The sequence below is a fragment of the Balaenoptera physalus genome, assembly GCF_965194825.1.
Source record: "Balaenoptera physalus genome assembly, chromosome: 6".
Classification (NCBI taxonomy): Eukaryota; Metazoa; Chordata; class Mammalia; order Artiodactyla; family Balaenopteridae; genus Balaenoptera; species Balaenoptera physalus.
The window spans coordinates 72,116,289-72,139,439 of NC_138885.1; the positions used below are offsets into that span (position 1 = coordinate 72,116,289).

At 35.3% G+C, this 23,151-nt stretch overlaps 1 protein-coding gene across 6 annotated transcripts in view; it reads right to left on the bottom strand.

The window, feature by feature from the left end:
- The window catches only part of SESTD1 (SEC14 and spectrin domain containing 1), a 210,829-nt gene that overhangs the window by 40,148 nt on the left and 147,530 nt on the right, over positions 1-23,151 (bottom strand). For all 6 annotated transcript variants that reach the window (XM_082466708.1, XM_082466709.1, XM_082466711.1 and 3 more), the window contains one exon: positions 4,654-4,767. In XM_082466708.1, the coding sequence (XP_082322834.1) occupies positions 4,654-4,767 (114 nt within the window). The remainder of the gene's footprint in view (positions 1-4,653; positions 4,768-23,151) is intronic.

Sequence of the window (23,151 nt, forward strand, 5' to 3'; positions counted from 1 at the left end):
GAGCATCTCAATACATAAGGCAAATGCTAACAGTTATAAAAGAGGAAATCGACAGTAACACAGTAATAGTGGGGGACTTTAACACCTCACTTACACCAGTGGAGAGATCATCCAGACAGAAATTTAATAAGGAAACACAAGCTTTAAATGACACAATAGACCAGATAGATTTAATTGATATTTATAGGACATTCCATCTGAAAACAGCAGATTACACTTTCTCCTCAAGTGCACACGGAACATTCTCAACGATAGATCACACCTTGGATCACAAATCAAGCCTCAGTAAATTTAAGAAAATTGAAATCATACCAAGCATCTTTTCCAACCACAATGCTATGAGATTAGAAATAAATTACAGAGGAAAAAAAGTAAAAAACATGAACACATGGAGGCTAAACAATACCTTATTAAATAACCAAGAGATCACTGAAAAAATCAAAGAAGAAATTTGAAAAACCTAGAGACAAATGACAACGAAAACACGATGATCCAAAACCTATGGGATGCAGCAAAAGCAGTTCTAAGAGAGAAGTTCATAGCAATACAATCTTACCTCAAGAAAAAAGAAAAATCTCAAATAAACAATCTAACCTTACACCTAAAGGAATTAGAGAAAGAAGAACAAACAAAACCCAAAGTTATTAGAAGGAAAGAAATCATAAAGATCAGAGCAGAAATAAATGAAAAAGAAATGAAGGAAACAGTAGCAAAGATCAATGAAAGTAAAAGCTGGTTCTTTGAGAAGATAAACAAAACTGATAAACCTTTAGCCAGACTCATCAAGAAAAAGAGGGAGAGGACTCAAATCAAAATCAGAAATGAAAACTGAGAAGTTACAGACACCTCAGAAATGCAAAGCATCATAAGGGACTACTACAAGCAACTCTATGCCAATAAAATGGACAACCTGGAAGAAATGGACAAATTCTTACAAAGGTATAACCTTCCAAGACAGAACCAGGAAGAAATAGAAAATATGAACAGACCAATCACAAGTAATGAAATTGAAACTGTGATGAAAAATCTTCCAACAAAAGTCCAGGACCAGATGACTTCACAGGTGAATTCTATCAAACGTTTAGAGAAGAGCTAACACCCATCCTTCTCAAACTCTTCCAAAACATTGCAGAGGAAGGAACGCTCCCAAACTCATTCTACGAGGCCACCATCACCCTGATACCAAAACCAGACAAAGATACTACAAAAAAAGAAAATTACAGACCAATATCACTGATGAATATAGATGCAAAAATCCTCAACAAAATACTAGCAAACAGAATCCAACAACACATTAAAAGGATCAAACACCATGATCAAGTGGGATTTATCTCAGGGATGCAAGGATTCTTCAATATACACAAATCAATCAATGTGATATACCATATTAACAAACTGAAGAATAAAAACCATATGATCATCTCAATAGATGCAGAAAAAGCTCTCAACAAAATTCAACAGTGATTTATGATAAAAACTCTCCAGAAAGTGGGCAGAGAAGGAACCTACCTCAACATAATAAAGGCCACATACGACAAACCCACAGCAAACAGCATTCTCAATGGTGAAAAAATGAAAGCATTTCCTCTAAGATCAGGAACAAGACAAGGGTGTCCACTCTTGCCACTATTATTCAACATAGTTTTGGAAGTCCTAGCCACAGCAATCAGAGAAGAAAAAGAAATAAAAGGAATACAAATTGGAAAAGAAGAAGTAAAACTGTCACTGTTTGCAGATGACATGATACTACACATAGAGAATCCTAAAGATGCCACCAGAAAACTTCTAGAGCTAATCAATGAATTTGGTAAAGTTGCAGGATACAAAATTAATGCACAGAAATTTCTTGCATTCCTATACACTAATGATGAAAACTCTGAAAGAGAAATTATGGAAACAATCCCATTCACCACTGCAACAAAAAGAATAAGATGCCTAGGAAAAAACCAAGGAGGTAAAAGACCTGTAATCAGAAAACTATAAGACACTGATGAAAGAAATCAAAGATGACACAGATAGTTGGCAAGATATACCATGTTCTTGGATTGGAAGAATGAATACTGTGAAAATGACTATACTACCTAAAGCAATCTACAGATTCAATGCAATCCCTATCAAATTACCAATGGCATTTTTTACAGAACTAGAACAAAAAATCTTAAAATCTGTAAGGAGACACAAAAGACCCTGAATAGCCAAAGCAATCTTGAGGGAAAAAAACAGAGCTGGAGGAATCAGACTCCCTGACTTCAGACTATACTACAAAGCTACAGTAATCAAGACAATATGGTACTGGCACAAAAATAGAAATATACATCAATGGAACAGGATAGAAAGCCCAGAGATAAACCCACGCACCTATAGTCAACTAATCTATGACAAAGGAGGCAAAGATATACAATGGAGAAAAGACAGTCTCTTCAACAAGTGGTGCTGGGAAAACTGGACAGCTATATGTCAAAGAATGCAATTAGAACACTCCCTAACACCATACACAAAAATAAAGTCAAAATGGATCAAAGACCTAAATGGAAGACCGGCCACTACAAAACTCTTAGAGAGGAAAACATAGGAAGAACACTCTTTCACATAAACCACAGCAAAACCTTTTTTGACCCACCTCCTAGAATAATGGAAATAAAAACAAAAATAAACAAATGGGACTTAATGAAACTTAAAAGCTTTTGCAGAGCAAAGGAAACCATAAACAAGACGAAAAGACAACCATCAGAATGGGAGAAAATATTTACAAACAAATCAATGGACAAAGGATTAATCTCCAGAATATAGAAACAGCTCATACAGCTCAATATTAAAAAAAATACAACCCAATCAAAAAATGGGCAGAAGACCTAAATAGACATTTCTCCAAAGAAGACATACAGATGACCAAGAGGCACATGAAAAGCTGCTCAGCATCATTAATTATCAGATAAATGCAAATCAAAACTACAATGAGGTGTCACCTCACACCAGTTAGAATGGGCATCATCAGAAAATCTACAAATAACAAATGCTGGAGAGGGTGTGGAGAAAAGGGAACCCTCTGGCACTGTTGGTGGGAATGTAAATTGATACAGCCACTATGGAGAACAGTATGGAGGTTCCTTAAAAAACTAAAAATAGAACTACCATACGACCCAGCAATCCCACTACTGGGCATATACCCTGAGAAAACCATAATTCAAAAAGAGTCATGTACCAAAATGTTCATTGCAGCTCTATTTACAATAGCCAGGACATGGAGGCAACCAAAGTGTCCATCATCAGATGAATGGATAAAGAAGATGTGGCACATATATACAATGGAATATTACTCAGCCATAAAAAGAAATGAAATGGAGGTATTTGTAATGAGGTGGATGGAGTTAGAGTCTGTCATACAGAGTGAAGTAAGTCAGAAAGAGAAAAACAAATACAGTATGCTAACACATATATATGGAATCTAAAGAAAAAAAAAAAAAGGACATGAAGAACCTAGTGGCAAGATGGGAATAAAGACACAGACCTACTAGAGAATGGACTTGAGGATATGGGGAGGGGGAAGGGTGAGATGTGACAGGGTGAGAGAGTGTCATGGACAGATATACACTACCAAATGTAAAATAGATAGCTAGTGGGAAGCAGCCGCATAGCACAGGGAGATCAGCTCGGTGCTTTGTGACCACCTAGAGGGGTGGGATAGGGAGGGTGGGAGGGAGGGAGATGCAAGAGGGAAGAGATATGGGAACATATGTATATGTATAACTGATTCACTTTGTTTTAAAGCAGAAACTAACACACCATTGTAAAGCAATTATACTTCAATAAAGATGTTTAAAAAAAAAAAAAAAAAAAACTAAAAACAGAATTACCATATGACCCAGCAATCCCACTACTGGGCATATACCCAGCGGAAACCATAATTCAAAAAGAGTCATGTACCACAATGTTCACTGCAGCACTATTTACAATAGCCAGGACATGGAAGCAACCTAAATGCTCATTAACAGACGAATGGATAAACAAGATGTGGCACATATATACAACAGAGTATTACTCAGCCATGATAAGGAACGAAACTGGGTCATTTGTAGAGACGTGGATGGACCTGGAGACTGTCATACAGAGTGAAATAAGTCAGAAAGAGAAAAACAAATATTGTATATTAACGCATATATGTGGAATCTAGAAAAATGGTACAGGTGAACTGGTTTACAAGGCAGAAATAGAGACACAGATGTAGAGAACAAATGTATGGATGCCAAGGGGGGAAAGCAGTGGGCGGGGGTTGTGGTGGGATGAATTGGAAGATTGGGATTGACATATATACACTGATATGTATAAAATAGATAACTAATAAGAACCTGCTGTATAAAAAAAATGGTGTATCAACTAGATTACCTCTCAGGAAATTATGCTGCTGTTATTCAACTCAAAACATTTACAACTTTGACTATAATACTACTACTAATGACAACAGTAATAGCTAATATTTGTGAGTCCGACTCCAGAGTATATGCCTTCCAGCATTATGCTATCATGTGGTATGCATTATATTTCTTTAGTTTTGTAAAAAGTAAACAATCTACTTTTCAGTTGATTAAAATTAAAAAGCTATCAAAATGTCTTATTTATATATAATAACATGTTATCTCATTGTAATATACCAACCAGCCTCTTATTTAACCAGTCCATATGATCATAGGTGAGACTCCCACCAAAATCTTCTGTTAACTGGCATGGTTCTATATAACGAGTCAATTTATTGGCAGACACTAAAATAACCTAGAAAGGTAAAAAGAAAAGAAAAAAAAAACTTAGTGAGCCACTATTAATGTCCATGAAAAGTGATGAGAAGGTAAAATTGATTAGCATATGCAATACTATTTCCAACATGATGAAATATTACATAGATATTTATTTAAATAATACAACAGCATTTAAAATCAATTCAATAAATTGTGGCTATCTGTTAAGAAATAAGCTATCATAAACCATTTATAGTAACATATTTTAAAAAACAAGAGACGTTAGTAGCTCAGATGAAATATTTTTCAAGATCTTATCAATATGAATAATTTCTTGGTAGTAAAAATCAACTCCTTTAGTACAAGGATGTATTCGTCAAGGAATTTTCACGTGGTCTTAAAATTAGCTAGGTACACTACAATAATAAGTACAAATGAATAATAAATCTGGAAATCAAAAACTTATATACTTTTCTAATATGAAATTTCTCTATCATTCCTTTGATTATATATTAACAAAACATATCCTCTAATAGTAGAGTAAAACTCAGGATAGCACATACTAATATTTAATTTGAAAAACAGAACTAGAAAGTAGGGAGAAGTCCAGAGAATTCATAAACTTGAAACTTACCCATTAAAATGATACTCTTTAAACTTTAAAAAATTTCAAACACAAATTACAAAATGAAGAAAGATACCATTTTAGCACTAAATAAAACTTCAATGAAGATACACATGAGTATTAAAAAATACATATGTGGGAGAAAGATATTCAAATGGTAGTGTTAATGCAAAAGACTTGATAAGAAAAATAACGTGTCCAACGTGTCCATCCCCACCCTAAACAACAACAAAGCCCAGATAATCTACAAAATTGAAACTTTTCTGAAACTCCTCAGAGAGCTGAGGTCACAGAAAAACCAACTAGTCTGAATATGCAGAGAAGATAGGCACCATAGAGAGAGCGGTAGAAGGGGTGACTATCAAATGTGAGGAGCAAATCTTTGGGGACGATGGAATTATTCTGTATCTTAACTGTGATGAAGGATTTATGACTATATCTGTTTGTCATATCTCAAAATTGTAGGCTAAAAAAGGAATTTTACTGTATGTAAATTATACCTTGATAAACTTAACTTTAAAAAAAAGGGGGGGAATAAACTCAACAACATAAGGAGGACTTGTGAAAGAACTACCAGGGAAAGAAAGAAGGAAAAGAAAAATTCAGAAACATACCCAATATGCAAAACTAGGTATATCCATACTATATATGAAGTTGTAATGTAAACAGTAAATAAGGGGAAATAACCAAGACTACAAAATGCTTTGCTAAAAGGAGGGAAGGGGAGTCACCTTAGGAAGATAACAAAAACATGGTATCTAAAGTTCATAAAAGGGGACTTCCCTGGTGGCACAGTGGTTAAGAATCCACTGCCAACGCAGAGGACATGGGTTCAATCCCTGGTCCGGGAAGATCCCACATGCCGTGGAGTAACTAAGCCCATGCACCACAACTACTGAGCCTGTGCTCTAGAGCCCGTGTGCCACAACTACTGAGCCAGTGCACCTAGAGCCTGTGCTCTGCAACAAGAGAAGCCACTGCAATGAGAAGCCCACGCACTGCAATGAAGAGTAGCCCCCCACTCAGTGCAACTAGAGAAAGCCCACACGCAGCAACAAAGACCCAACGCAACCAAAAATAAATTAATAAAAATAAAAAACAAAATAAAAAAATTTTTTAAAGTTCATAAAACTATCAGAGAAAAATAAATCCTGTCATAATTATAGTTTATAACAAACTGCTATTGGTAACAACACATTAAATGTCTTAGATGCTTATGTTAGAAAAGAAAGGCTAATGAATAATGAGCTAAGTGACCTACCTAAGAAGTTGGGGGGCAGGGAGTGGGAGGAGAACAACAGAATACATCCAAAGAAAAGAGAAGGAAGGGGAGAAATTAAGAAATTAATAAAGCCAAAAGTTGTTCCTTGAAAAGACTAAAATGAAATCAACAAAGTTCTGATAAGGTAAAGCAAGAAGAAAAGGAAGGTACACATAAATAACACTAAGAATAAAAAGAACATGGCTACATAGACAGCAGCGATTTAAAAGATACAGATGGACACAGGACATGCTTTTGTCAATAACTATGCAAATTTAGAAGAAATGGAAAAATTCCTATAAAAAAAGTAATTTATCAAAACTGACATTAAAAAACCCCAGAACACCTATAATCAATGAGGTGAAGTGAATCACTATATTCTTTTCATTTTCAGTGATCATACTGTTAGTGGTAGTTTTAGCATTGCTATTCAGAGATCACTTGATGAAAAAGAAAGCAAATGATTAATATGGGTTATTCTTATCCTCCTATCCCTCATGTCCTTGAGAAAACAGAATTCTTGAGAAGGAAGACGTGAAAGGGAAAAAGTTACCCTTATGGTCTTCAATTTGAATTGGAAGTATCAGATTAAACTCATGATGTATTTCATTTTAAATAAAAACATGCACACTCACATAATATAAATTTTCTAGTTCTGTCCACTGAAACGTTTAGAAATAATGACGAAGGCATTCTGTAGAAATGCACACTCCTAGCATCCCAGATTGTTGTCTTCAAATACTGTTTCCCCCTAAATGGAATCAAGGTTCCTTGGAGAAATGGCCAATTCTAGGTCTGGGGCTGGAAATACACATGGTGAGCTTGTAACATCTTCCCATTCAAATATCAAGAAAGTCATCCAAGACTTTTAGGGTTGTGCCAAAAGGTCCGGAAAAGGTATCCACTGGCCAAATAAGTAAAAATTTGCATATCAATTCAAATTCTTTAATAAACTAAAGGATCTAGGCATTGAACATCAATGGCTGCTAATATCACAAAAAAAGAAGACAACTATTATGAGCTTCATGATCAAGGAAACATCATCACCAGTGAACAGCCTTGGAAAAAGAAATTCAGGTCTTAAGCTAATCAACTGTTTGAATCCAACTATGAATTCACGGAAATACAGAGATGCAAAAGAGGAGAATAATATGTTAAACTACACCACGTGGATGCTCACTGAAACAAAAAATCCTGTAAAACACATATCCTGGTCTCCCCAAGAAAAAAAAATTGTGTAAGAAAAGAGAAAGAGAAATTAAGATTAAAAAGCTTAATTTAATGGACTAACACAAAATTCCACAACCAATAATAAGAGAATTACATATTCTTTTTAAGCAAACAAGAAATATTTAAAAACTTGAGTGTATATCAGGTCATAAAGAAAACCTTGGTACATTTCAAAGGAAATAACTCATAACGTTCTATCACCACAATGAAATTAAGTTAGAAATCAATAACCAATCAAATCAGAAATCATTAACAAGATTTTAAAACCTATCCATTTGGAAAGGCATCTCAAACGAATCACAATATCTGGACAGTATCTGGATCCTAATTCAAAGAAATAAATCAATCTGTGTGCATTCACAATTTATGTATAAATTTATGAATAAATTTTAAAATATATTATTTATACAAAATATTTTTATATATTACTAAATCCTTTTATAACATTCATCAAATTTGAAACCAACTGGTTCTTTGATATTAAGGAACTATTTATTTTAAGGCATGATAATGGTCTTGGGATGTATTTTTAAAAAAATAGTCTGCAGACATTCAAATGTCTTAAATTTCCTTCACTATAACATCCCCAGCCTTCCTTGGGCAAAGTGGATAGGGGTAAGGATGGGGCAGGTGGACCATGGGTTGACAGTTGTTAGAACTAGGTATAGGGATACATGGAGTTAACTATAATATTCTGTTTACTTTTTGATGTGTTCATAACTCCTTATAATAAAAATACTAAAAAACTAAAACACATATAAATCTCTTTTAAAAAAATCTTCCCAGAAAGAAAATACCAGGCCCAGCCAATTTACAAGTGAGTTTTAAAAATTAAAGAACAAAGGATCAATCAAGATGGCCAAGGAGGAGTATGTTGAACTCACTTCCCCCTCATGAACACATCAAAAGTACATCTACGTGTGGAACAATTCCCAGTGAAGATGAACTGGAAACTGGCAGAAAGACTCCCATACAAGAAAGGCTATAAGATCCACATGGGATCAGGTAGGAAGGGAAAAGACATGATAAGGTCGGGACCTGTGCCCCTGAAAGGGGACACAGAGGAAAAGAGAGATTACATAGGTGGAGACCCGCCCTGGGGAGTGAGCAGTTCAAGCCACAGACTGGGCATCTCACTCTTGGGGTCCAACACAGGCCCGTGGCTGGCTGGAGGACTGCTGGGACTAACTGGAGGGGTATGGGAAGCCTGGACTCCATTTGTGAGAAAAGTGCATGCTGGTTTGCCCATGAGGCAATGAGGAGAGAACAGAGTGAGGACCATCCAGTGGCTGCAGGGTTTCCTGTGACTGCCTCAGTGCATATCCCAGCTGAAGCCAAGCAAAGGCTCCAGGCCTGCTTACTCCTTGTTGCAAGTGGTACTGGATCTAGGGGGTCCCATGACCAGGAGAAAGCTCAGCTGTGGATTCAGAGGCAACTCGGTTGCAGAGCAGCGACAGCCACTGTTGGCACATAATCAGGCAGTGCATCAGAAGCAGCCCAGAACTCTGACAGCAGCCACTCCACTACAGCTCACCTCCCAATACACACTGAGACCACGAGGCCCCACCTGCCCTGTGGTGTGGCTTCATGACAGGGCAATGGTGGCAGAGGCTGGGGGTGTGACTGGCTGGGGCTGACAAAGGGGACTTGGACCCCAAGGCTGTGTCTTAGTGAAGGGGGAGAAACAATTGCTGGCACCTGCAAGGTGGTGCAGCTTAGAATCTGTCTGCAGGCAAAACAAGCCAAGAGTGCAAACAGGCCCCACTTGCTTCAGCACTCCCCTACTCCAGGTCAAGGGTCATGGTGCTGGGAAAGGGGAAAGCACACACTTAAAGGGAACAAAGTCAGCACAGGCCTGACCTTCAGGGCTTCTGCTCCACCAACTTGGGGTCAGACCCCACACCTGAAAGGGCAGTGATGGCCACTGAGCAGAGGAGAAGCCTCGTCTCATACCCGGCTACAGCTCTGGCCCCTCCATCTCCAGTGCCACCTCTTACCAAAGTGATAGTGGCCAGCATACCCTGAGGAAAGACATGACTGGCATCCACGTCAAATCCAGCTCTCCAACCACTGGGCACTGGGCATATGCAGTCTGTACAGGAACGATCCCACATAAGGGCAGCCCTTTAAGACCCAATAGGTAACTATTTCACCAAAATTCATAGAGACAGAGAAAGTAAAATGAAAAGGCAGAGGAACTGGTCTCAAATGAAATAGCAAGAGAATAACCAGGAAAAAAAAATGAAACAGAAATGAACAATTTACAGAAAAAGAAATCAAAGCATTAGTAATAAGAATGTTAACTGAATTAGGGAAAAGAATAGATTAACACAGTGAAAATTTTAACAAGGAACTAGAAAAAAGCAAGAAAAACCCAATCAGAAATGAAGGATTCAATAACTGAAATAAAAAACACACTAGAAGGAATGAATAGCAGACTAAGTGGTGCAGTCTTCTGCACAGAATAATGGCAATCATCCAGTCAGAACAGCAAAAAGAAAAAAAAATTTTTTAAACTGAGAGCAATTTAAGAGATCTCTGGGATAACATTAAACATATCAGCTTTCGCATTATAGGGGTCCCAGAAGGAGAAAAGAGAAAGAAGAGGATCAAAAATGTATTTGATGAGATTATGGCTGAAAACTTCCCAATCCTGAAGAAAGAAGCAGATACCCATGTACAAGAGGCACAGAGGGTCCCAAATAAGATGAAACCAAACAGATCCATACCAAAACATACCATAATTAAAATGGCAAAAGTTAAAGAGAGAATTCTAAAGGCAGCAAGAGAAAAACAAAGATTCATATACAAGGGAATCCCCATAAGGCTATCAGCTGATTTTTCTGCAGAAACTTTGCAGGTCAGAAGACAGTGGCATGATATACCTAAAGTGCTAAAAGGCAAAAAACTGCAACCTAGGATACTCTACCCAGCAAGATTATCATTTAGGAATGAAGAAGAGATAAAAAAAAAAAAAAAACTTCTCAGACAAGCAAAAACTAGAAGGGTTCATCAGTACTAAATCAACTCTAAAAGAAGTGTTAAAGGGTCTTCTCCAAGTGGAAAGGAAGTTAAGAATCCATGGAAAAGGGAAAATCTCACTAGGACAAGCAAATATACAGTAAGGGCTGAGTAACAACCACTTAAATAAGCTAGTACAAAGATTAAAACGCAAAAAATTATAAAAGCAACTATAACTTTATATAAACAGTGAAGGCATAAAATGAAGATATAAAATGTGACATCAAAAACACAAAGTGGGGCTTCCCTGGTGGCGCAGTGGTTGAGAATCTGCCTGCCAATGCAGGGGACACGGGTTCGACACCTGGTCTGGGAAGATCCCACATGCCGCGGAGCAGCTAGGCCCGTGAGCCACAATTACTGAGCCTGCGCGTCTGGAGCCTGTGCTCCGCAACAAGAGAGGCCACGATAGTGAGAGGCCCGCGCACCGCAATGAAGAGTGGCCCCCACTTGCCGCAACTAGAGAAAGCCCTTGCACAGAAATGAAGACCCAACACAAGCCGTAAATAAATTTTTAAAAAATTTGTTTAAAAAAAAAAAAAACACAAAGTGGAAGGAGTAAAATATGTAGATATTTTAGAATGTGTTTGAATTTAAACGACTACCAGTTTAAAACAAGTAGGTATAGTTATAAGTCAACATATATGAAGCCCATGGTAACCACAAATCAAAAACCTTCAATAAGTACACAAAAACTGAGAAGAAAGAAACACAAGCATAATACTAAATAAAATCATCAAACCACAAGGGAAGAAACAAAAAGAAGAAATCAACAGAGAAGGAACTACAAAAACAACCAGAAAACAAGTAATAAAATGGCGATAAGTACATACCTATCAATAATTACTTTAAATGTCAATTGACTAAATGCTCCAATCAAAAGACACTGTGGCTGACTGGATAAAAAACAAGAGTCATCTACATTCTGCCCATAAGAGACTCACTTTAGTGCTAAAGGCATACATAGACTGAAAGTGAGAGATGGAAAAAGATATTTCATGCAAATGGAAATGATGAGAGAGCAGGGACAAAACAGACTTTTTTTAAAAAAGGCTATAACAGAAGACAAAGAAGGACATTATATAATGATAAAAGTATCAATACAAGAAGAGGATTTTATACTGGTTAACATATATAAACCCAAAACAGGAGCACTTAAATACATAAAGCAAATAGTACAGATATAAAGGAAGAAACTGACAATAATATTGTGTTGGCCAAAAAGTTCATTTGGGTTTTTCCATAAGATGTTACGGAAAAACCCAAATGAACTTTTTGGCCAACCCAATAAAACAGTAGTAGGGGACTTGAGCATCCCACTTACATCAATAGACACCTTCCAGACAGAAAGTCAGTAAGGCAACACTGGTCTTAAATGAAACAATATACCAGCTGAACTTAACAGATGTCTACAAAACATTTCATCCAAAAATAGCAGAATACACATTCTTTTCAAGTGCACATGGAATGTTCTCCAGGAATGATCACAAGCTAGTCCACAAAACAAGTCTCAACAAATTTAAGAGAACAGAAATTATATCAAGTATTTTTTCCAACCACCACAGAATGAAACTAGACATCAATTACAGAAAGAAAAATGGGAAAACCACAAATACGTGCAGACTAAACAACATGCTACAAAAAACACCAACGGATCAATGAAGAAATCAGAGAGGAAATCAGAAAATACCTGAAGACAAATGAAAATGGAAATACAACTTTCCAAAATCTATGGGGTGCACCAAAAGCAGTTCTAAGTGGGAAGTTTGCAGCGATACAGGCCTTCCTCAAGAAACAGGAAAAATTTCAAATAAACAACCTAACCTACCATCTGAAGGAATTAGAAAAAGAAATACAAACAAAGCCTGAAGTCAGCAAAAGAAAGGAAATAATAAAGATCAGAGAAGAAATAAATGAAATAGATACCAAAAGAGAGAAGAGATCAATGAAACCAAGAGCTGGTTCTCTAAAAAAAATAAACAAAACTGATCAACCTTTAGACAGGCTCACCAAGAAGAAAGGAGAGAAACCAAATAAACAAAAGAAAAAAGAAAAAAAGGAGGAATAACAACTGATACCAGAGATATAAAAAAAAATTGCAAGAGAATACTACCAACAGTTATATGCCAACCAACTGGACAACCTAGAAGAAACAGACAAATTTCTAGATATGTACAACCTGCCAAGACTGAATCAAGAAGAAACAGACAATCTGAACAGACTGATCACTAGTAGCAAAACAGAATTTGTAATTTAAAAAACTCCTAGCGGGCTTCCCTGGTGGCGCAGTGGTTGAGAATCTGCCTGCCAATGCGGGAGACACGGGTTCGAGCCCTGGTCTGGGAAGATCCCACATGCCGCGGAGCAACTAGGCCCGTGAGCCACAACTGCTGAGCCTGCGCGTCTGGAGCCTGTGCTCCGCAACAAGAGAGGCCGCAATAGTAAGAGGCCCGCACATGGCGATGAAGAGTGGCCCCCGCTCGCAGCAACTAGAGAAAGCCCTCGCACAGAAACGAAGACCCAACACAGCCATAAATAAATAAATTAAAAAAAAAAAAAAAAAAAAAACTCCTAGCAAACAAAAGCCCCAGACTGACTGGATGGCTTCACAGGGAAATTCTACAAAACACATAAAGAAGAACTAATACCAATTCTTCACAAACTATTCCAAAAAACTGAAGATGAAGGAACAATCCTAAATGGATTCTACAAGGCCAGCATTACCCTGATAACAAAACCAGACAAAGACACTACAAAAAAAAAAGAAAATTACAGGCCAATATCTTTGATAAATATAGATGCAAAAATCCTCAACAAAATATTAGCTAACTGAACCCAAAAATATATAAAAAGGGTCATATACCATGATCAAGAGGGATTTATTCCAGGGATGCAGGAATGGTTCAATATTCAGAAATCAATGTCATACACCTCATTAACAAAAGGATAAAAATCACATGATCATCTCAATAGACACAGAAAAAGCATTTGACAAAATTCAACATGCATTCATGATTAAAACTCTCATCAAAGTGGGTATAGAAGGAACATATCTCAACATAATAAAAGTCAGTTATGACAAACCCACAGCTAACATCATACACAACGGTAAAAAGCTGAAAGCCTTTCCTCTAAATTCAGGAACAAGACAAGGATGCCCACTCTCACCACTTTTATTCAACACAATTTTGGAAGTCCTAGCAATAAGTGGTGTCGGGAAAACTAAACAGCTACATCTAAAAGAATGAGATTAGATCATTTCCTCACACCATATACAAAAATGAACTCAAAATGGATTAAAGACCTGAATGTAAAACCTGAAACCATAAAATCCTTAAGAGGTGAACATAGAACATTCTTTGACACAGATTGTAGCAGTATTTTTTTGGATCTGTCTCCTAAGGGAAAAAAAAGAATTAGTAAATAAAAGCAAAAATAAACAGATGGGACCTAATCAAACTTAAAAGCTTTTTCACAGAAAAGGAAACCATCAACAAAACAAAAAGACAACCTACTGAATGGTAGAAAGTATTTGGAAATGATATGACCAATAAGGAGTTAATATCCAAATAATATGACCAATAAGGGTTAATAAACAGCTGATACAACTCAATATCAAAAAACCCAAACAACCTGATAAAGAAGTGGGCAAAGACTTGAATAGACATTTTTCCAAAGAAGTCATACAGACGGCCAACAGGCCCATGAAAAGATGCTCAATCTTGCTAATCGTCAGAGAAATGCAAATCAAAACTATAATGAGATATCACCTCATATCTGTCAGAATGGCTATCACCAAAAAGACCACAAATAACAAATGTTGGCGAGAATGTGGAGAAAAGGGACCACGCTACATTGTTGGTGAGAATGTAAATTGGTGCAGCCGCTGTGGAAAACAGTATGGAGTTTCCTCAAAAAAACTAAAAATAGAACCACCATATGATCTAGAAATTCCAGTCCTGGGTATATATCCAGAAAAAACAAAAACACTAATTCAAAGATACATGCACCCCAATGTTCATAGTAGCACTACTTACAATAGCCAAGATACAGAAGCAACCCAAGTGTCCATTAACAGATGAATGGATAAAGATGTGGTGTGTGTGTGTGTGTGTGTGTGTGGGGGGGGGGGTATATGTGTATACACATATGTGTGCCTGTGTGTAAATACACACAGGCGCGCACACACACACACACATATATATAAAATGGCATATTACTCAGCCATAAAAAAAAAAAACAAATTCAGCCATTTGCAGCAACATGGATGGACCTAGAGATTATTATGCTTAGTGAAATAAGTCAGACAAAAAAAGACAAATACTATATGTTATCAATTATTTGTGGAAGTTAAAATATAAAACGAACGATTATATGTAGCAAAACAGAAACAAACTCATAGATACAGAGAACAAACTAGTGGTTACCAGTGGGGAGAGGGGAGGGGGGAGGGGCAAGATGGGGGTATGGAATTAAGAGATACAAATTACTATGTATAAAATAGATAAGCAACAAGAATATATTATACTGCCCAGGGAATTATAGCCATTGTTTTGTAATAACTTTTAATGGTGTATAATCTCTAAAAATACTAAATCATTATGCTGTACACCCAAAACTAATGTAATAGTGTAAATTAACTATACTTCAACCAATTGATATCAAAGAACAGATCATTTCAATCTTTTTTAAAAAATTTTTTTAAAGTATTTATTTATTCATTTATTTATTTATGGCTGCATCAGGTCTTAGCTGCGGCATGCAGGATCTTTCATTGCAGCACACAGGCTCTCTAGTTGTGGCGCATGGGCTTAGTTGCCCCACAGCATGTGGGATCTTAGTTCCCCGACCAGGGATTGAACCCACGTCCCCTGCATTGGAAGGCGGATTCTTAGCCACTGGACCACCAGGGAAGTCTCCCAGATCATTTCTATCTTAAACAAATGCTTCCAAAGAACAGAAATGCAGCAAATACTCCAACTCATATTATGAGACTAGAATAACATTGAAACCCAACAACAATTTGAGAAAAGAAAAAACCATAATGAATGGCAAATATCCAGGTTTAGCCGGTATCAAGTGTCAGCAAAGCTGTTGGGCAGCATGAATTCTTACACAGCAGAAGTGGATAAATAAATTAAAACACCTTTGGAAAACAATTTGGCATTATCTTGAAAATTTGAACATTTCTAAAACCTATGCCTGGATATTCTGCAAGCAGAAAAATCTTATACATATTTATCAGGAGACATATGTAAGAATATTTATAAACATCATTCATAATGTCAAAGAATGGAAACAACACAAATGTCCATCAATAGGAGAATAAGTAAATTGTTTTTATTCACAGAATGGAGTAACATTCAGCAGTGAAAATGAATCGACTACATCTACTGTAAGAATATGCATAAATCTTAAACATATAATGATGAGTGAGAAAAAGCAAGGTACTGAAGACTAAAATCATGATATTATTTATAACGTTCAAAAATAGGTGAAACTATATTATTTAAGAATAAATAATATCTTTAAATGGGAACTCTATAGAAATAGATATAAAAGAATAATAAAAGATAAACACTCCTTATTTTCTTCTAAAGATTTTGTCTTTCCCATTTATGTTTTTAATACACATAAACACACACAAACACACACGCACGCACGAGAACATGAACAAAGGATGGGTAGACACAAATAAGTTAGGTGTTAAGGGATGGGGGGTACGTGAATGAGACCAGGGAGGGGCACTCAAATTTATTTCAAGCTGTTGATATTTGGATTCTTAGGTTGGGCTGTGGGTACCCAAGTGTTTTATTATTAAACTTTATGTTATACATATTTTTTAAGAATATGTACTAAATACTATATTAAAATACTAAAAACAGAAAGAATGAACAGAAGTAGGGAATCACTGACAGAAGGGGCACCACGAGATCTCAACTCAGACTGAAGAAAGGGTAACTCTTCTGAGGCAACAAATAAGGAGGTTAGAGAAAAAACGGACAATCTTGTGGTGGTGATGACAGAAAGCAGAGGGAGTTTATGTGCCTCTTTTTTTCCATTAAAAAAATAAAAAAGATACTGAACATCAAATTACATTTTGGTTAGTTTAATAACAACAAACTATATTATGCCTATCTATTTTAAAAGGCAATTTAATGTTATCTCTACTACAAGAGTTTAGCATATCAATTTCACTGTTCTCCTGTTTTGGTACTAATGGGAGTTAATTTAAGATAAACAATAAAAAGAACAAGGAAAATGGTTTTCTCTTAGTGAAAAACTTGTTAAAGAGGGCCTCTATTTCATCCTCTTGTTCTAATGCAACTTCCTTAGACTAGTTCTCAGAGACAGGTATGATGTTAAACATGAAATAATAAGTGGAGTTAGGCCACGGAAACCATTTAATCTGCCACCAACTCCTTTTCGGATCAAGACAGAAACTTCCACACTAAGAAAATTAAACACAATCAGATCCCAGGGAGGGGCTTTTCCTTTCTTCAAAATTGTCAATCTATTAAACAGAAATATACTAATAATGAAACAACGAAATACGTATTTATTCCATGAGGAAATAAACTACTTGCTAAATTGAGCATCAATTCACATCTGAAAAGATAACATTTCCAGAGCACTCTCTCATGAAAAGAGGACTGAATAGAAAACTTAAATAACATAATGAATGGTCTTTTTGCTCTTCTGCTCTTCTACTTCTGCTCTCCTTATTTGGCACAATATTCAATTTAAACAGTGAAAACACATCTCTTGAGAAATTGCTATCATGTCCCTTATAATTTGACATTTTAATGATATGTTATTCATTTGTTCAACATTCTTTATTTACTGGACATTAAATTTATTTATTAGAAGTATTATTTATTAGAAGTTATGTGTTATAGTGCTGGGAATATAAGGATAAATAAGTCATGCTTCTACAAAGTAAATGAGCTTTTCGTTTCTGCAATATTCCAGAGAGAGTTGTGCACGCTTTTGTAAAAAAGAAATAGATTAAAGTTTTCTGGTTTGCTTCTAAAGCCTTTACTGAAAATACTCTAACTAAATCTAAATGTTGTCCCTTTGGTCGTAGTAGCACAGAGGGCCAAAGGCTTTACTAGAATACCCCAAATGATTTCCAAATCTCTTTCCTAGGTTAAACACCAATATATGATAATTGGAAGGATACTGAGCCAGGAGCCAATCATTCCACGTTTGTGCCCTAGCTCTGCCACAAATTCACTGACTTGTAGAAGTCAACCTAAAGGAATTCACTCCAGGCTTATCTCCCCATGTGCCAAAGAAGGCAGCTGCATTAAATTATCTGTGATGTCTCTTTAAGCTCTAAGAGGTCATAATTCTAATGAGTTGTCATCCTATACATTTAATTTGGGCCATTTGCTCTAATATATGACCTGTCTTGCCCAATGAAAAGAGCACTTGTCACTTTCTACCCACTCTGGTTAATCTCACTATTATACCTAAATATATTAAAATCATTTTGCAGTTGTAGTTCCTAAATACATTAAAATCATTAGCAACAGATTTCAAGTTTAATAAGCCAAAGGGAAAATTCGCAGTTATTGTTATATATGGCAAAAGTTTATTTACATCTGAATATTCCTCTTGAAAGCTTTTTCCTAAAAAATCAACTTAAATGTAAATAGTACAGATTCTTTCATGATGTAAAATATATTTGAGAGTATACTATCCCTTACTAAATATAATTTTTTAAATAGTTGGCTAAGATTACTCCTATTATGATATTTTTACTTATGCAAAACAAACGTAAACAAGGGAACATCATAATTATAGAGACCTGCATAGAACAAATGTTCTCCATCATCACAAAAATTTTATAGAATCCATATTCTTATAAAATTCACTGGTGGCTGTTCAAAGTGAAAACAGTAGATCTGCCATGTAGATATACAGAATTATATCAACAGCAAAGGTATCTCAAAGCTAAATAATGTGAAAAAAAGGCACAATAGTTTAAACAGTCAGCTGACTGAAAACCACCATCACTTCAAATTAACAATTTAGAGAACTATCTACCGTGATGAAATATCTCAGTTTCCAATGCAGTAATCTCATCTTTACTTGAGAGGTGAAAGTGTAGAGGAGGCTGGCAAAACAGCTTTAACTGCTTCTATTTTATTGTATAATACATGTTTCAAAAAGAATGAGGGGAACAACGTTTTAGGAGGAGTTTGCAGTAGTAGGAAAGAATCTTACTGTATGAAAATGCTGTATATCTAAGAATCACCTTTTTTGAAGGGAGTCAGGAGTGGCATCCTAAAGAGGAAGGAGAAGCCCTACTCCCAGCACACAGCAAAAGTACACTCTGTTTACAAAGGTAAAGAACTGTTCACCGGCCTTTGGAAAATAACACCACTTGCCAGAATGCAATGTATAAACTACAGACAACTGCTTCCAAGAGGATAAATCAAGTTTGGACAGATAATTTAACTCTATTCTAAGTGATAGCAAATGTCACAGAGGGATGTGATTTCACAAAAAGAATAAATTCAAAGGCACAAGCAAAAATAAGACACTGCGTTTTTCGGGGGTGGGGTGGGGGAGAGTGGGAGTTTCAGGCCTGAAGTAAAATGTTAAAAAAGTTGTGTAGAGAAAGATTTCTGGATGTTAGGAAGGCAGAGAAACATTAGAAAATAGATAATCTACATGAAAAAAAAAGAGGAAACTGACACATTTCAGAGCCAATGTGGCAAAACAGATTTGGAATCCCACACTAGGTTATCTTCTCTAAAATCATTCATTGCAGCTTCTTAAATTACAAAATACTAGTAAAATTTCCTATATTCCCTTCTGTTACAGTTCTTAAAGAAGCCACTAGTACAGCAAACCTGTACAAAAGTTTAAACATAAAGCAATGCAAATCAGGGAGTCACTTTATCTTATAGGAGATGTTTTATTACCAGCAAAGAGGAAGAAAATGAAAAATAAAAAATCCAGTCCCCCAAAGCAATGATCACCAAAATTAAAAACAAAACTAGAAAATAAGAGTCCAAAACATAATATTGAGGCCACATGTATTATGTCTGACCCCTTTTCACCTATGATTCTAAATATGAAAACACAGAAATAATGACATAACTGCTGAAAATTCTAAAGAAATATTTTCCAAAGCTATAGAAAAAGCTATAATCGTTAGTTAAGTGACTACTTAACGAATAAGAAATAACACTATGAATTAGAGCAAAAGTATTAAAAAGTACAAAAAGACTCTAGGCATTAGAATATTCACTTAAACATAATATAGTCAGTTCTTTATTATCTACTATAAAACTTCCAAATATCTATTGACATTGTCATCTACTCTAATTAAGTGGTTAATTGATAGGAAGACCATTTTTCTAGCTCAAAAGCAAATCTCCTTAAAAATCAAACAATGCCTTGCTTGTGGAGAAGATGGAACCACGAACTCAGCATTTCATTTTTTTCAAAAAATACTTAAAATAATACATTTTCCAAAGGTACTGTACATTTTAGAAAACAGTCCACTGCATCACTCTAAAGCAGTACTTCCCAAACAGGTATGAAAATCTGATATCATTCTACAGCATTTTATCACTTTTTCCCAGAACATAATGTAGAAGTAATATACAATGAGCTTGTTTTAAGTTTAAAACAAGAATTCACTAAATTATTAATATTATAAAATACTGAATTAAAGTGAACTTCATAATACCGTCTTAACGTATACCAAAGTAAAAGAAAGACCAATTCTGGCTCTTCCCATCTACAAATGGAAGTCATAATCTTTAATTTTAAAATAGTTATGTAAGATACAGAATGAATTGTAAATCATTTTTAAAATGACTTTCATGTTGGATTTTAAGACTACATATAAATTAGGATGAAAAATGGTATTATGCCATCAAAAACAGAGGGGGAAACTATTTTTATAAACTGATCTTTGAAATTTAACTTTTACACTTAAAAAAAATATCCAGCTGGTTTATTTTTATGATTTTTACGTTTCTTTTTAAGCAACTATATATGAGAAAACATTTGCAAGGCTGGCCTGGTAGACAACTCACTGACTGTGTAGAAAGTCTTTCATTCCCCATAAATGAAGATCCAAATTCAATTTAATCACATTATATACTATCTTTTTTACCATAATTTTTAGAGTACTAAAGACATTATGATATTGAAATAATAATTTTGATGAAATGAGTACAATTTATTCATCTGGGGATAATTGTCTTGAGGCAAATTTTCAGGATTACCATTCTTATGCTCCTTATTAAGTTGTTATCTATAACAAATATCAGTGAATTTTATGGTTTCTGTTATTGACGAGTGTTTCATTTAAAATAAAACCACCATATCATTTACGATTTCTAGCTGAGTGATAAATCTTGAATGACTGACAGATCTACAACTAACTAGTCAACTGATAATATTAGAAAGATTTTAAACTCAATTAAATTAACTCAAAATGGTTTAAAGATTTCAACGTTAAGACCTGAAACCTTAAAACTCCTGGAAGCAAACATATGCTGTAAGTTCCTTGACAGAGGTCTTGGCACTGATTTTTTTTAATCTGACACCGAAAGCAAAAGCAACAAAAGCTAAAATAAGTTAAGTGGGACTACATCATACTAAAAAGCTTCTGCACAGCAAAGGGAACCATCAACAAAATGAAAAGGCAACCAACTGAATGGGAGACAGTATTTAGAAATCATATATCTGATAAGGGACTAATATCTAAAATGTATAAAGAACTCATACAACTTAATAGCAAAATAACAAACATCCGATTAAAAAATGGGTAGAAAATCTGAACAGATATTTTCCAAAGAAGACATAAAGATGGCCAACAGGTTCAACATCATTAATCATCAGGGAAATGCAAATCAAAACTACAATGAGATATAATCTCACACTTGCTAGAATGGCTATTATCAAATAGACAAGAAATAACATGTGTTGGCAAGAATGTGGAGAAAACAGAACCCTTGTGCACTGCTGGTGGGAATGTAAACTGGTGCAGCCACTACGGAAAACAGCACGGAGGTTCCTCCAAAACCTCTGTACCTTCTGGATAAGTCAGGAGGAGAAAGAAAAATAGTGTCTCTTATATGTGGGATCTTAAAAATTAGCAAACAAAAACAAAAACAAGCTCATAAATACAGAGAACAGCTTGGTGGTTGCCAGAGGTGGGGTGGGGGTTGGAAGAAATGGGTGAAGGGGGTCAAAGGGTATAAAGAAAAAAAAATAATGTATTTTAAATGAAAAAAACTGCTTATAGTTTTAAAAAGGGGAATATTTTTTAAAATGAAGTCTTCCTTTAAGCATTTAAAAATTTGGAAAATAATATGGGAAAACACTAAAAAAACACTAGCCCTGGCTAGGAATACAAAGCTCAAAGAGAGACTGATATGAAAATCATAATATCAAACTTCAGAAAGTAGTTTCTATTATTCTGCAGTGATATGAATGTTCAGTATGTCACTAATGTCCAAATTCAAATTTTACAATATAATCCTATAAAAAATATAATTCACATATCTGAAAAACTATCTAAATCTTAGGGAATGGTCAAAAGATATTACTGGGTGTTCGTTCATGCAGTGCTGAGCTCGTGCCTTTGACTGACTTTCTACAGACTAATCAATAGGTATTAACATCTGTAGGGACAGGGGTTAACTTTCAGATTTTGTCCAGAAGAAATGCAAATAATTTATGATCTGTGCAGTAGATAAATTTCCGTCCAGTAGGGTAACAGAGAACCTCGAAGTTTAGAATTTATGGATCTGCAAGACATTAACTAGTTTTGTATCTAATTTGGCAAGCTTATCTGCCTATAAAAATCCTAAATTCTTCAAATGCTCTTTGAACCACACCTCACAAATTACTGATAACTTCATTAGTTAATGAGTTGCATAATACGTTTAATTTACACTTAATTTATATTTACATGGGAGTCATGATTTTACCCTTATGAAAATCACACTTCAACATATGCTTTATCTTATCTGTTCAGGGATGTGGTGGGGATTATATTCTAATTTTTATCTAGTAAGCAATTGTTAATTATCTTCAAATATCCACCTCCATGAATATCCTAATATGTATGGATACAATTAAATTCTTGAAGAAAAGGTTTATTGGTTATATTCAAAGCAGCTATCATTTTAAGAAACAGAAATCTAAATTTCAGAGCTATTTCCAGGGAAATCTGAAACCTAGTAACAAGCACAAACGGAACCAGAGTAAAATGGAGGAACTACAAAAAGGAGGGAAAAAGACCACTA